The sequence below is a fragment of the Rhinolophus sinicus genome, chromosome 13 (genome assembly GCF_057876585.1).
Source record: "Rhinolophus sinicus isolate RSI-liver-muscle chromosome 13, RSI-T2T, whole genome shotgun sequence".
Classification (NCBI taxonomy): domain Eukaryota; kingdom Metazoa; phylum Chordata; class Mammalia; order Chiroptera; family Rhinolophidae; genus Rhinolophus; species Rhinolophus sinicus.
In genome coordinates, this window is record NC_142513.1 from 39,139,499 (window position 1) to 39,156,339 (window position 16,841).

The 16,841-nt window shown below is 37.1% G+C and overlaps 1 protein-coding gene across 3 annotated transcripts in view; it reads left to right on the forward strand.

Annotated features, from left to right (window-relative positions):
• DTD1 (D-aminoacyl-tRNA deacylase 1) overlaps positions 1–16,841 on the forward strand; it is a 237,987-nt gene continuing 221,146 nt past the window's right edge. Inside the window, exons 1-3 of one of the 3 annotated variants that reach the window (XM_074317642.2) lie at positions 1–221; positions 4,393–4,483; positions 6,806–7,041. In XM_074317642.2, the coding sequence (XP_074173743.1) occupies positions 179–221; positions 4,393–4,483; positions 6,806–7,041 (370 nt within the window). In that variant the 5' untranslated portion in view covers positions 1–178. The remainder of the gene's footprint in view (positions 222–4,392; positions 4,484–6,805; positions 7,042–16,841) is intronic. The other 2 variants (XM_074317641.2, XM_019710738.3) reach the window with 2 other exon arrangements.

A 16,841-nucleotide genomic window follows, 5' to 3' on the forward strand; every position in this document is an offset into this window, starting at 1 on the left:
CGGGCCTAACCTGTGGGTGGGTGTGGCTGACATCGGCAGCCTGTCCTCAAACTGGTCGGATAGGGCCCATCGGCGCGCTTCCTGGTGTCACCCGCAGAGGGCTCTGGCCGCAGAGCCACTCGCAGAGTCGTGAGGCCGGAAGGAGAGCGGCGCTACCGTATTCGCCCCAGCCGCCGCCATGAAAGCCGTAGTGCAGCGCGTCACCCGGGCCAGCGTCACAGGTCAGTCGGGCGGGGCCGGGCCGGGAGGAGCCGCCCCTGACCTCGCGCCGGGCAGTCCCGGTCCACCCCCGCGACGGTTTCCCCGCACGGTCCCCGGGGCCGCTCTGCCCGCTGCGGCCCCTGCGCGAGCTCGGTCCCCGTAAGACTCGAGTCACCAGCCGTCTCGGGGCGCAGCCACGGCCCTGCGTTGTCTGTGTGCCTGGCGGACCCCAGCGCATCCCTGGCTTCAGTATCTCCTCTTTGGGTTAACGATAAACGCGCCTTATTATTGTTTTGTTTGTGTTTTTTGGCCCTGAGTACAGAGTGACATAACCTCCGAGCACCCCATGGCCCGTTCTTCAATGGAATATTGCAGAAACAACATTTAAGGAGCATTTCTGGAGCACGAACACCCCCTTTCCAACGTTGTATTTTAAATCTCCCATTTTGCCCATTGTCTGTATGTCCCAATTTTTATGGAGCTTGAGTCCCAACAAACTACACAGATATGAGGAGTTGTTCATATGGATGAGTTCTAACAGTTGTGTACACCCACGTGACCAGCCCCCAGACTAGCTTCAGAAAGTTCTCCCCAGGACACCCTCTTATTGCTTGCTGAACCCAGCAGGGATCTCAGAATCTAAAGAATTCAGTGTGAAATATTTCTCTTACCCACCAATTTCTATTGGACTAAGCCACCCAACCATTAGTCACCACTTGATCACTGTAGTTTGAACATCAGCGGTCCAGATGATCTAAAAACAAAACAACGAAATCTCCCGTAAAGAAACAACCAGACACAGCAAAACCACATACAGGTGTTTAGGTCTGAGATTCTAATTTTCAACCATGCCTAATGTTTTGTAAGCTGTTGTGATAACTGTTTTTGGATATGGCCCTGGAGTAATACGGAATAGAATAACAGGGATTTATGGAATTTTAAAACTAAGGTTTTTTTTTTTTTTTTTTAGCATTTCAATTAATAGTTAAGTTCACTAAAAATGGGAACAATTCATAGATGCAGAGATTTTTTTTTTGCTTTATTAAGAAGAATCTTGCAGTCTGCCCTATGGAGTAATGACCAACAATGAGTAAACTTTGGAGAATTTAGGTTTTGATCTTGTCTCCTGAATTAATAGTTTGAGTGATTTTAGTTAACTATTTAAGTTGTATGCTTTTAGTTAAAAGCAAATAGCCAACCTGCTATTAAAAAAGATAAGTGTTAATTGTGGGAAGATGTTAATAAAATCAATTCTCTCTTAGTGCTGGGGGGACCTTGGAGTTAGCCAGGCCTTCTAGTTAAATTGTAATAGAAAGAGATTTTCTGTTTCCTTAAGAATGTGACTGGCTTCACTGAAATGTGACTGTACGTGAATGGCATTTTATTTCATGGATTCTAAAATATCACTTCTAATTTTATGGTTGGGACAGAGCAGAATATTAGGAATCACATATTATTATGTGACAGATTCACTTTATGAGATTGTCAGGCACATTTTGATGCCTTAGTGTGGTTATTGTGATAATCTAATTTAAAAAACTTTATTATGGAGCATTTCAAACATATTCATTTGACTAAACATGGAATAGTACAGTAATCCCATGTCCTGTCACGCAATTTCAGCCGCTAAAATCTGAATCGAATCATAGAATGTTGGGAAAAGGACCTAAAATTATTGGGTTTGGGAGGTTATAAATTCTCAAAGGAGAGGTCTCAAGGATGATACCACTCATAGAAAAAATTGACCAAATATCTTAGGTCTTTTCTAGCCTGGTGATCTTTTGTCTAAAATGGTGATTCTCAAATTTTTTTTCCCTTGGAAATCCATTTGTCTATAATAAAAAATCCCTTTAAACCTCCTACTTTTTCTGCTTGTCCCAGGAGGAGGGGCAAAACTGCTCCAAAAAAGGAGAATAAACTGTCATATATAGGCTTTGGGGCATAATTTGTTAATTATTAAGACAATAATACTTTATAAAAATGTTGAAACTCTTCAAATGGTGATGTGAATCACTTCAAATAATGATTCTGCTTTTGAGTATCTTTTCTAAAAAGGTAATCCTAATGATCGAAAACACTAGAGTGATGAATAGGTGAAACACAGCATTTTTAGGGCACTGAAACGACTGTATGATATACTACAATGCTAGATATGTGTCACTATATATTTGTCCAAATCCATATAGTATTCCAACATCGGGAATGAACCCCAATGTAAACTGTGGACTCTGAATGATGATGATGATGTGTCATTATATGTTCATCAGTTTTAACAAATGTACACCTGTGATGGAGATGTTGATAATGGGGAGACTGTATGTGTGAGGGCAAGGGATGTAAAAGAAATCTGTACCTTCTGTTCAATTTTGCTGTGAACCTAAAACTACTCTAAGAAGTCTATTAATAAAAAGATTTAGTGTACAAAACTTTTCACCGCAGTGTTATTGATTGAAGTGAAACTTTTGAAACAAGCCATATATCCAGCCAAATGGGATGGTTAGTCAGTCCATTGAATGGAAAGCAACTGTTCCACTGGATGTGATATAACCATTAAAAGATGTTTAAGAAAAGCTTACAACATGGAAAAATCCTTATGCGATGTTAAGAGAAAAGATGAGACAAAAATATTTTTTTATTATTATTAATTAAAGGAGACAAAAATTTTATAATCAACATAGTAGTTGAAAACAAATATGAAGTAAAAATCTATGAATAGAGAAAATATCAAAGGAAATCATTAAAATATTAAAGTGCTTGTCTTTGGGTGTTTCTTTTTTCCTTCCTGTTGTATTTTCCAAATTTTCTATAATACATAATTACTTTAATAGTGGATATAGCTCAATAATCATTATTTTTTAAGCATTTAAAACATACTTTGGAGAAAATTTAGAAAATATATTGACATTATAAGAAAATAATATTGATTTATTTAAAGAACAAATAAAAATAAAGACTTTCCTAAAGCAATGCAGACAAGTAAACAACCCCAATTGTTTACTACTTATGTCTGGGTGGATTTTTTTTCTGTTTCAGCTTTTGAGTCGGTGGCTCAAAGGACAGTAAGTCACTCATCGTCCATTATACGAAAAGCAGCAAAGAAGAAAATATTTAAAAAAAATTTTTTAGCATAAAAATAAGAGAAATTAAGTTTTATTGATATTTCAGGAATGGGTTGATGCTGGTGCTCGCCTGGGACCTGAATGTCAGGTGGTCCCTTGTCAGACACCTGAAGGAAAAAGGGAATTTCTCATTTTTTCCTTTGCTTGCAGGTTATTGTAAAATCTATGATTCCTTGTCAGGTATATCTGTAGGTGTTATTTTTCTGCAGAAGCAAACAACAAGAAAATGGCAAAGCTGACCCTCTCCTGATAAAGTAATATAACAATAATCTAATGAGATAAGTAAAAAATATTGAAATTTATGAAGATCAACATTTGAAGTATGGACTTAATGATGCATCTTGGCCTAAGTACTGTACCAACACAGGGACTGTCTTAATTATAGGAGAGTGTACATTTGGCTACAAATACACAAATGTTTGGAATAGGAATATATGTTCAGAAATTGTTTTATGGATTAGGTGCATGATTCAAAAAGATTTGGAGATCATTGTCTTAGAATGCAACTTTAGTACTAAACTGGGAAATTACAAAAGTTTGCTGACTTAAAGGTTAACTTTTAAACCAGGGTTTTGTGTATAATATATTTATCTTTTCTGCAGTAAGTAGAAAAATAACTTCTTTAGTTTTATGATAAATATTTTCCATTTTGTGTTGTGTATTGTGTTACCAGATTTGCTGATTCCAAGAAAAGCATCCCTCTCCTGAAAATCAATATAGCTAAGCTAGATTCTCTGGGCAGGAAAACTCTTCTGTTTTTACATATTGGCGAACTCCATCACAGAAAAGGTTCAGGTATCTTACCCAAGGTCACAGAGATGAAGATGTGGCCCTAAAATCCTGTATAATGGTTCTTTACAACTTATTCATTTCAGATATAAAATCAGCATGGACATAAAGTTTGATCATCTTACTGCATTTATGTAACTTATTTCATTTTTGAATATTACTTACTATGCCAAAGAAGTTATAAGAAGTATGTGTGATATCTAAACATTCCTGGGTTATTTAAAAGAGCTTTACAGCACCTGTTTGGTTCTGAGTATTTTATTCCCTTTTGTTTCCTTTCTAGTTGGAGGAGAGCAGATAAGTGCCATTGGACGGGGCATCTGTGTGTTGCTGGGTATTTCTCTGGAAGATACACAGAAGGACCTAGAGCACATGTAAGATGTGGATTTCGAAGTCATTTATATTTGAATGGTATATGTTGTAGTTATATCCCATTTTACACACACACACACATACGCACATATATTTTATGTGTTACATATACAGAGGGTGCCAAAAAATGTATATACATTTTAAGAAAGGAAACATATTGTATTAAAATTGTAATACTCAAAAGATGAATACAAGTCATGTTTGACTTCTGCACTTCTAAGAGATGCTCAAAATGGTTACCATCAGCGTCTAGACACTTCTGATTATGGCAAACTACTGCTTGAGCAATGTTGACCAAAGTGTCCACTTGTACACATTTTTTGGCACCCCCAGTATATACAGAGGGTCCCAAAAAAATGTATACAGATTTTAAGAAAGGAAAAAACTGTATTAAAATTATGCTGATGGTAATCACTTTGAGCACCTCTTGTAATTGCAGAAGTCACACGTGACATGTATTCATGTTTTGTTATCGGTATATACTGAGTATTACAATTTTAATACTGTTTTTTCCTTTCTTAAGATGTGTATACATTTTTTGGCACCCTCTATATGTATGTATATACATACATATATATGTATATACATGCACGTATATATTATATATATAGTTCTATATACTATATATAGTATTATATATATAAATATATATATAGTACATATATATATACTATATATAATATATATATATATATATAATGTGAACTTCCATAGTACTTTTTTATATAAAATGAGCCTCTGTCACTTTTATCCATGTGACGTTCTCCATGTTTTAGATGAGGAGACCTAGGAAAACTAGTCTGTCAAATGTCACCCACTAAGTGAGCAGCAGAGTAGGAGCACAACTTAACCTCCGTTCCCTATTTTCTGCTATATCCATGAGCCATTCTCTTAATACAGAACCCGAGCCTCTAATGAATGATTTCTGTTTTTTAATTTGAGAAATATGATCTGGCACTGTTTATGCATTATTCAAATGCCCAGTTGTTCATTGTACACATAAGGATCTGGAGCTCAGAGAGGTTAAATTACTTGCTCACATATACACGTTTAGAAAAAAGCCTGTATCTAAATTTGAATCTGAGCTACCTGACGTGGAAGCCATGCTCCTTTTACTAAGTTAGGGACATTTGTCATTGCTATTGGCTGACTAGCTGTCTCAAGAGTCTCCCCCTCCTCACATTCTCCCTTCCACTCCTGCTCCAGCACCACTTGGCACATTTACTTCAGATGCTTGAATCCATTTATTGTGCCCCTTGGTGCCCAGAGCTTGGGTATAACCCTGCCCCATTGTCCCCTTTGTATTAGTTTGAAAATCAGACTTAGAACCTGCTAAGGTGTTGATGACCAATAAGGACAGTTCATTACCACTTTAGGGATGTTAGTATTTTAATAACTGTCCCCTGGATACTCAAAGAGGCAGTAGAGTGGTGTAGTGCTTAAAAACTGGGGCTCTGGGTCTGAATCTGTTTATGGCTCTGGCATTCCAGAGAGCTAATACTTAACTTGGTTAAGAGATTTGACTCAACAGAAGACAAACTCTGGCTGTAGAGAGGGGGTGATGAGTAGTGCCCACCACAGAGAGTACCCATATAAGGAGTCAGTGAATTATTGTTTGGAGAGCCCTTGAACATGCCTTCAACATCATCTAAAGAGGTGGCTTTCCAGTGGTGGGATTTCAACTTTCAAGTAGGTCATACTTTGCCATGCTTTTCAGATCCGACCTTATAATTGTTATCTGGTCCTCTTCCTTCCCAATATGTCATCCACATGTATAGAGAAAGCCCCTCTAGGGTTTAAGGAACATATGACATAGTTCAGGTGTCTTTCTCCAGATCTTTTTACATATTTGTAATAGCCATATGTTTTCTCTAGAGTATTTGCTGAATTGTTCATTTTGAGTAGCTCCAGGAAAGGGTTCAAAAATGGGGTACCATTTATCACAGTATATAGAATTCTTCTATAAAAAGTTAGAATTGGACCCATGTTTTGACATACCTCCCAAATTGAAGGAACAGATAATGGGTGGCTGTCATCTTGGCTCCAGTTCCCACCAGCAGCTGCTGTGAATTGGAGGGACTGGCAAAAAAAAAAGAAATCCCAGAACCACCCTATGAGGTAGGACCATTATTACCTTGTATTACCGATGATGAAACTGAGGCATAGAGTGGAAAAGTAACTTGTACAAGGTCACACTTCCTGTAAATGGTGGAGTCAGCGTTATGTTCTTGTTTGGCAGGATGCTGGTGACATTTTGGGAATATGGAGTGCGTTGGGGAACTTGTGATACTTCAGGTAGCTTTCACTACTATTTTTCCCTTTAGGGTCCGAAAGATTTTAAACTTACGTGTGTTTGAGGATGAGAGTGGGAAGCACTGGTCGAAGAGTGTGATGGACAAACAGTATGAGGTGCTGTGCGTCAGCCAGTTCACCCTCCAGTGTGTCCTCAAGGGGAACAAGCCCGACTTCCACCTGGCAATGCCCACGGAGCAGGCAGAGAGCTTCTACAATAGCTTCTTGGAGCAGTTGCGCAAGACATATAGGCCAGAGCTCATCAAAGGTAGGCAGGAGAATCTCTGGGATGCTTACAGGCACAGGAAAAGAGAATCTGCAATCCCAACATCTCTTTTTCTGGACAGTTTGTTGTTTGTGCTTATTACTTGCTTAAAACAACATAATGGCTACTGCTACTGCTGTTGCTGTACACATATTCTGAATGCCCCTGATACTGTTTACCCATTTTCATATTTAAAAATTTTTAGCAACCCAGAAGTGTGTTTGGTATAGTGATGTTTTATTTTGGTGCTTACCCCTTCTGACAATACGATGCAAGCCACAAGTCATTTTCAATTTCTAGTAGCCATATTAAAAAAAGTGAAAAGAAACAACTGAAATTAATTTTAAAACTGTGTTTCATTTAGCTCAATATATCCAAAACATTATGATTTCACTATGTATATGTGCTGCCGAAGCGAGCACAATGATTTCACTATGTAATCAATATAAGAAGTTATTAATGAGGTAATTTATGTCCTTTCTTTGTACTGAAGTCTTCTAAATCTGGTATGTAGTTTATATTCATAGCATATCTCAATTTGGGCCAACCACATGTCAAGTGCACAGCAGTCAGCAGTGGCTAATGGCTGTCATATTGGACAGTGTAGGTTTAGGTCTTTCCTTACCGGACCATCGTCAGGAATGCCAACCTAATTTGACCAACCAAGATTTACTTTAGGAAATCCCTTGGAATAGTAGTCCAGGTTTGTGGGAGAATTATGAATCCGAAATCATAAATCTTTTTAAGTGGGTGGGGGGGCATGCATTTTTAGTGTGTTTCATGTTTCTGAGATTAAATTGCATTTTAATATCATTATGTTTTGCCTTTTTCTTTTCTGATTTTTTAAAATAAAGTTTATTGGGGTGACAATTGTTAGTAAAATTACATAGATTTCAGGTGTACAATTCTGTAATACATCATCTATATGTCACATTGTGTGTTCACCACCCAGAGTCAGTTTTCTTTTCAGCACTGTATATTAGACCCCATTTACCCTCTTCTAGAGACCCACTGCCCTCTCCCCCCTTACCCTTTGATAACTCCTAAACTATTGTCTATGTCTATGAGTTTTTGTTCTTTCAGTTGTTTGTCTTGTTCTTTTGTTGTTTTCGGTTTATATGCCACATATCAGTGAAATCATATGATTCTCTGCTTTTTCTGTCTAACTTATTTCTCTTAGCATTATAATTTCAAGATCCATCCATGTTGTCACAAATGGTCCTATTTCATCTTTTCTTACTGCCAAATAGTATTCCATTGTGTATATATACCACAGCTTCTTTATCCATTCATCTAATCGAAGGACATTTTGGTTGTTTCCATGTCTTGGCCACCGTAAACAAAGCTGCAATGAACATTGGAGCACAGTTGTCTTCATGGATAAATGTTTTCAGATTTTTTGGGTAGATACCCAGGAGAGGGATTGCTGGGTCATATGGCAATTCTATTCGTAATTCTTTGAGAAACCTCTACACTGCCTTCCATAACGGCTGCACCAGTCTGCATTCCCACCAACAGTGTATGAGGGTTCCTTTTTCTCCACAGCCTCTCCAACACTTATTATTTGTCTTGTTGATGATAGCCATTCTGACTGGGGTGAGGTTATATCTCATTGTGGTTTTTATTTGCATTTCTCTGATGACTGTGATGTTGAGCATTTTTTCATATGTCTATTTGCCATTTGTATGTCCTCTTTGAAGAAATGTCTCTTCAGGTCCTCTGCCCATTTTTCAATTTGTTTGTTTGTTTTTTTGTTGTTTAGTTTCATGAGTTCCTTGTTTATTTTGGATATTAGCCCCTTATCGGAGACACTGTTGGCAAAAATCTTCTCCTATTAGTTGGTTGCCTCTTTATTTTGTCAATGGTTTCTTTTGCTGTGCAGAAGCTTTTAAGTTTGATACAGTCCCATTCATTTATTTTAGCTTTTACTTCCTTTGCCTTTGGGGTCAAATTCATAAAATGCTCTTTGTACCCAAGGTCCATAAGTTTAGTACGTATGTTTTCTTCTATGCAGTTTATTGTGTCAGGCCTTATGCTTAAGTTTTTGATCCATTCTGAATGAATTTTGTTGTATGGTTATAGATAGCTCTCCAGTCTCATTCTTTGCACGTGGCTTTCCAATTCTGCAGCACCATTTATTGAAGAGGCTGTCTTTCCTCCATTGTATGTTTTTGGCTTCTTTGTCAAAAATTATCTGTCCACATTTATGTGGGTTCATTTCTGGGTTCTCAATTCTATTCCATTGGTCTATGTGTCTGTTTTTCTGCCAATCCAATGCTGTTTTGATTATTGTTGCCCTGTACACAAGCTAAAATCAGAGAGTGTGATACCTCCAGTATTCTTCTTTTTTCTTAGGATTGCTTTGGCTATTCGGGGTCCTTTGTGGTTCCAAACAAATCTGATGATTTTTTGTTCTATTTCTTTAAAAAATGCCATTGGGATTTTGATGGGGATTGCATGAAATCTGTATATTGCTTTGCGTAATATGGCCATTTTAACTATGTTGATTCTTCCAATCCATGAGCACGGGAAACCTTTTCATTTCTTTTAAAAAGGTCTTATAGTTTTCAGCATATAGGTCTTTCACAGCCTTGGTTAAGTTTTTTCCTAGGTATTTTATTCTTTTTGTTACAATTGCGAAAGGAATTGTTTTCTTTATTTCTTTTTCTGAGATTTCATTGTTAGTATATAGGAATGCAGTGGACTTTCGTCCATTGATTTTGTAGCTCGCAACATGACTGTATTCATTGATTGTTTCTAATAGCTTTTTGGTGGAGTCTTTAGGGTTTTTATATGTAGCAACATGCCATCTGCAAAGATTGACAATTTAACTTCTTAATTCCCAATTTGGATGTCTTGTATTTCTTTGTCTTGCTTAATTGCTCTGGCGAGGACATCCAAAACTATGTTGAAAAGCAGAGGTGGTAGGGGAGAGCTCTGTCATGTTCCTGAACGTAGAGCAAAGGGCTTCAGTTTTTCACCGTTAATTATGAGATTAGCTGAGGGGTTGTCATATATGGCCTTTATTATGTTAAGATATTTTCCTTCTATACCTATTTTATTAAGGGTTTTAATCATACATGGATGTTTTGTCTTGTCAGATGCTTTTTCTGCATCAACTGATATAATCATGATTTTTGTCCTTTATTTTGTTTACATGATGTATCACATTGATGGATTTGCATATGTTGAACCATCCTTGTGTACCTGGGATGAACCCCACTTGGTCGTGAGGAATAATCTTTTTAATGTATTGTTGCATTCGATTTGCTAGAATTTTGTTTAGTACTTTTGAATCTGTATTCATCAAAGATATTGATGTGTAATTTTTTTTGTGTGTTATCCTTACCAGGTTTTGGTATTAGGGTAATGTTGGCCTTATAAAATGAGTTAGTGAGTATTGTCTCTTCTTCAGTTTTTTGGAAGAGTTTGAGTAGGACAGGCATTAGATCCTCTTTAAGATTTGGTAGAATAGTGTAGTGAGGCCATCTGGTCCTGGACTTTGGTTTTTGGGAAGGTTTCGGATGACTGATTCAATTTCCTTACTGGTGATCGGTCTATTTAGATTTTCCAATTTTTCATGATTGAGCCTAGGAAGGCTATACGGTTCTAAGAACTTGTCCATTTCTTCTAGGTTATTGAATTTGGTATCATATAGTCCTTCATAGTATTCTTGGATGATCCTTTGTATTTCTGTGGCATCCATGATAATTTCTCTTCTTTCATTTCTTTTTTTTTTTCCATTAGTTTCAGGTACACAAGACAAAGTAATACTTAGATGTTTATCATTTATATCCCTCACACTGTGTGAACCCCCCATCCAGTATCCCTCTGACATCGCACAAGCCATTACATTTCCACTGTCTCTATTCCTAATGCTGTAATCCGCTTCTTGTGAGTATATACATACATATATACATATACATGTACATATACATATACATATATATACATATACATACATACATACATATACATATACATATACATATATATATATATATATATATATATATATATATATATATATAAAACTATAGTTGGCATTCATTATTTTTCAGCTTCAGGTGTACAGTGCAGTGATCAGGCATCTACATCATCCCTGAGGTGGTCTCCCAAATGGGACAAGTGTCCATTGGATACCCTACAAAATCTTTACAACATTATTGATTACATTCCCCAAATTAATTTTCAAAACCCCGTGGCCATCTTGTGGTTACCGACTGTTTTCTAATCCCTTCACCTTCCCCCTATCCCCACCCCCTGCCCATCTAGCAACCCTCAGTTTTTCCTCTATGTCTCCAAAACTGTTTCTGATTAGTTCATTCACTTATTCTTTTCTTTAGATTCCACATATAAGTGAGATCATATGGTATTTGTCTTTCTCTGTCTGCCTTATTTCACTTCACATAATGTTCTCTAGGTCCATCCATGTTGTTGCAAATGGTAAGATTTCTTTCTTCTTTATGGATGTGTAAAACTCCATTGTATAAATGTACCACAGTTTCTTAATCCAGTCATCCACCGATGGGCATTTTGGTTGTTTCCATGTCTTGGCTACTGTGTATAGTGCTGCAATAAACATAGAGGTGCATAAAGTTTTTTGAATTGGAGTTTTGGATTTCTCCGGATAGATACCTAGGAGTGGAATTGCTGGATCATAAGGTAGTTCCATTTTCAGAATTTTGAGATACCTCCATACTGTTTTCCATAGTGGCTGCACTAATCTGCAATCCCACCAACAGTGCACAAGCATTCCCTTTTCTCCATATCCGCTCCAGCATTTGTTGTTTGTTGATTCATTGATGATAGCCATTTTGACTGGGGTGAGGTGGTATGTCATTGTGGTTTTTATTTGCATTTCTCTGATGGTTAGTGAGGTCAAGCATTTCTTCATATGTCTGTTTGCCATCTTTATGTCCTTTTTAGAAAAATGTCTCTTCGTGTCCTCTGCCCATTTTTCAATTGGGTTGTTTGTTTTTTTGGAGTTGAGTTGAATGAGTTTTTTATAAATTTGTGATATTAACCCCTTATCAGATATAGCATTGGCAAATATCTTTTCCCAGTCAGTGGGATCCCTTTTTATTTTATTGATGATTTCCTTTGCTGTGAAAAAACTTTTTAGTTTGAGGTAATCCCACATGTTTATTTTTTCTCTTACTTTCCTCGTGCGAGGGGATAGATCAGTAAAAATCTTACTCCGGGTAATGTCTCTGAAGTTTCTTCCTATATTTTCTTGTAGGAATTTTATGGTTTCACATCTTATATTTGAATCTTTAAGCCATTTTGAATTTATTTTTGTATATGGAGTAAGGAGATGGTCCAGCTTCATTGTTTTGCATGTGTCCGTCCAGGTTTCCCAGCACCATTTATTGAATAGACTGTCTTTACCCCACCGTACGTTCTTGCTTCCATTGTCATAGATTAAATGGCCATATAGGCATGGATTTATTTCTGGACTCTCTTCTATTCCATTGATCTATGTGTCTGTTTTTATGCCAGTACCATGCTGTTTTGATTACTGTAGCCTTGAAATATAATTTGATGTCAGGTATTGTTATACCTCCCAGTTTGTTCTTATTTCTCAAGATTGCTGAGGCTATCCAGGGTCTTCTATGGTCCCATATACATTTTAGGATTATATGTTCTATTTCTGTGAAAAACGTCGTTGGTAGTTTGATAGGAATTGCGTTGAATATGTATATTGCCTTAGGCAGTATGGACATTTTAACTATATTAATTCTTCCTATCCATGAACATGGTATGTGTTTCCATCTATTTGTATCTTCTTTCATTTCTTTCTTCAGCGTCTTATAATTTTCTGAGTACAGATCGTTTACTTCTTTGGTTAAATTTATTCCCAGGTATTTTATAGTCTTTGGAGCAATTGTAAATAGGATTGTTTTTTGTTTTAATTTCTCCTTTTGACGTTTTTTTTTATTGGTATATACAAATGCAACTGATTTCTGAATATTAATTTCGTATCCTGCTACTTTACTAAATTTATCTATCAGCTCTAATAGTTTCTTGGTGGAGTCTTTAGGATTCTCTATATATAGTATCATGTCATGTGCATATAATGATGATTTTACTTCCTCCTTACCGATTTGGATGCCTTTTTATTTCTTTTTCTTGTCTGATTGCTGTGGCTAGAACTTCCAGCACTATGTTGAATAGAAGTGGAGAAAGTGGGCAACCTTGCCTTGTTCCTGATCTTAAGGGGAATGGTTTTAGCTTTTCCCCATTGAGTATGATGTTAGCTGTGGATTTATCATGTATAGCCTTTATTATGTTGAGATATGATCCCTGTATTCCCACTTTCTTAAGGGTTTTTTTCATAAATGGCTGCTGGATTTTGTCAAATGCTTTTTCTGCATCTATTGATATGATCATGTGATTTTTATTTTTCATTTTGTTAATGTGGTGTATTACATTAATTGATTTGTGGATGTTGAACCACCCTTGCATACCAGGGGTGAATCCGACTTGATCATGGGGTATGATCTTTTTAACGTATTGCTGAATTCTGTTCGCTAATATTTTGTTGAGGATTTTTGCATGTATCTTCATTAGAGATATCGGCCTGTAGTTTTCTTTTTTTGTGGTGTCTGTCTGATTTTGGGATCAGGGTGACAGTGGCTTCGTACAAAGTGTTTGGGAGTCTTCCCTCCTTCTGGATTTTTTGGAAGAGCTTGAGGAGAATAGGTGATAATTCTTTTTTGAACGTTTTGTAAAATTCACCTGTAAAGCCATCTGGTCCAGGGCTTTTGTTTTTTGTGAGATTATTGATTACTGATTCAATTTCCCTGGTGGTAATCAGTCTGTTCAGATTTTCTGTTTCTTCTTGAGTTATCCTTGGAAGGTTGTACGCCTGTAGAAAATTGTCCATTTCTTCCAGATTGTCAAATTTGTTGGCATATAGTTGCTCATAGTAATTTCTTAAAAATTTTTGTGTTTCTGCGGTGTCTGTTGTCACTTCTCTTCTTTCATTTCTGATTTTATTAATTTGGGTCCTCTCTCTCTGTTTTTAAATGAGTCTGGCTAAATGTTTTCAAATTTTGTTTATTTTCTCTAAGAACCAACTCTTGGATTCATTGATTCTTTGTAATGTTTTTCTGGTTTCTATTTCATTTATTTCCGCTCTGATCTTTATTATCTCCTTCCTTGTACTCCCTTTGGGCTTATTTTGCTGTTCTTTTCCAGATCCCTTAAGTGTGAAGAGAACTGTTGATTAGTGATGTTTCTTGTTTCCTTAGGTAGGCCTGCAATGCTATGAATTTCCCTCTTAGGACTGCTTTTGCGGCATCCCATAGATTTTGGGTCGTCGTGTTTTCATTTTCGTTTATCTCGAGATATGTTTTGATTTCTTCCTTGATCTCCTGGTTCATCCATTCATTATTTAGTAACATGTTATTCAGCCTCTATGAATTGGTGTGTCTTCCAGTTTTTTTCCTGTAGTTCATTCTAGTTTCATAGCACTGTGGTCAGAGAAGACCACAGTGCTAATTGGTATGATTTCAATTTTCTTAAATTTATCAAGACTTATTTTGTGGCCTAACATGTGGTCTATCTTGGAAAATGTTCCATGTGCGCTTGAGAAGAACATGTATTCTGCAGCTTGGGGGTGAAATGCTCTGAAAATATCGATTAAATCCAAGTGGTCCAATGTGTAATTTAAGGCTGTTGTTTCCATATTGATTTTCTGTCTGGAAGATCTGTCCCTTGTTGTCTGAGGTGTGTTGAAGTCCCCTACTATAATAGTGTTACTGTTGATCTCTGTCTTTATGTCAGTCGATATCTGTTTTGTATATTTAGGTGCTCCTATGTTGGGTGCATGGATGTTTACTAGGGTTATGTCCTCTTGTCAGATCGATCCCTTTATTATTATATAGTGCCCATCTTTGTCTTTTAATATGTTCTTCATTTTAAAGTCTATTTTGTCAGCTATAAGTATTGCAACTCCAGCTTTTTTCTCATTTCCATTTGCAAGAAATATCTTACTCTAACCCTTCACTTTCAGCCTGTGTGTGTTGTTTGATCTGAGGTGAGTCTCTCGTATACAGCATATACAAGGGTCTTGCTTTCTTATCCGCTCAGCCACCCTATGTCTCTTGATTGGAACATTTAATCCGTTTACATGTAAAGTGATTATTGATAGGTACATAGTTATTGCCATTTTTAAATTTGTAGTTAGATTGTTTTCATCTTTCTTCTATTTACAGAAGTCCTTTTAGTGTTTCTTGCAATGCTGGCTTGGTGGTAATAAATTCCTTTAGCTTATTCTTTTCCGGGAAGCTGTTTATCTCTCCATCAACTTTAAATGATAGCCTTGCTGGATAAAGCAATCTAGGTTGTAGGCCTTTGTTTTCCATCACTTTGAATATCTCCTGCCATTCCCTCCTTGCCTTCAATGTTTCTGTAGAAAAGTCACTTGATAATCTTATGGGAGTTTCCTTGTATGTAACCCTCTATCTTTCTCTTGCTGCTTTTAGGATTCATTCTCTCTTTGTCGTTAACCTTTCCCATTTTAACTGTAATGTGTCTTGGTGTGGACCTGTTTGGGTTTGTCCTGGTTGGAACTCTCTGCACTTCCTGGGCTTGTATGTTGGTTTCCTTCATCAGGTTAGGGAAGTTTTCAGACATTATTACTTCAAATATGTTCTCAATCCCTTGCTTCCTCTTTTCACCTCCTGTTATTCCTGTGATGCGCATGTTGTTGCGCTTGATGTTATCCCAGAGGTCTCTTAAACCATCTTCATTGTTTTTTATTCTTTTTTCTTTCTGTTGTTCTGTTTGGGTGATCTCTGCTAACTTGTCTTCTAAGTCGCTGATTCAATCCTCTGCTTCATCTAACCTGCTGTTAATTCCTTCAAGTGAGTTCTTTATTTCAGTAATTGTGTTCTTTAGTTCTAACTGGTTGTTCATTATGATTTCTACATCCTTCTTTATGTCGTCTCTAAGCTCCTTAAACATTCTTATCATCAGTGTTCTGAACTCTGTCTCTGATAGGTTGGTTAACTCTGTTTCATTTGGTTTCATTTCTGGAGGTTTCTTCTGTTCTTTTGTTTGGGACATGTTTCTTTGTTTCCCCATTCTGGCTGACTCTCTGTGTTTGCTTCGATGTATTAGGTAGATCCCGTAGAGTTCTTAGTTCTTGCTGGGTTACCTTATGTAGTATGTGTCCTTTATATTTGACTTGCACTACTTCGTTCTTCTCCTCTGCGTGTGCTCCAAAGGTGACACTTGTGTTGTGTATATTGTCCTGTTAAAGAAGATCTTTAATTGCTTTTCGCTTGTGAGTAGGTGGGGTTAACTCCTAGGCTGACTAGTTGTGAGACTTGGCTCTGCCCACCGTAGGGTGTTCTGCTGTGTGAGGGTTGACCACTTAAATGTGGTTTGGCTTCTATGGGCTCTGGTGCCTGTAAAGAATCCCCTCTGGGTGTGTTACTTGTAGGTCAAACCCGGTAGTACTCTGATTTTGTCTGGAGTTGGCCTCTGGGTCTGTTGAATCTTGTGCCTCTTAAGCTGGGCCCTGGTAGGGCAATTTCAGAACAAAGCAGATCACGAAGCACAAGAACAACAACAACAACAACAAAGAAAAAAACCAAATACCTTTACATGTAAAATCAACCGACAGTCTCCACTCAACACAGGCAAAGATATTAAAGATATAAAGACAAAAACAAAACAAAACAAAACCAAAAGCAGCGCCAGTCTTGAATTAAGCCCACCAGGTAATCTCCAGGTTTTCCTCTGCTGTACCAAAGAGTCCTCTGCGTATTGTGCAGGCAGAGCCAGTCACC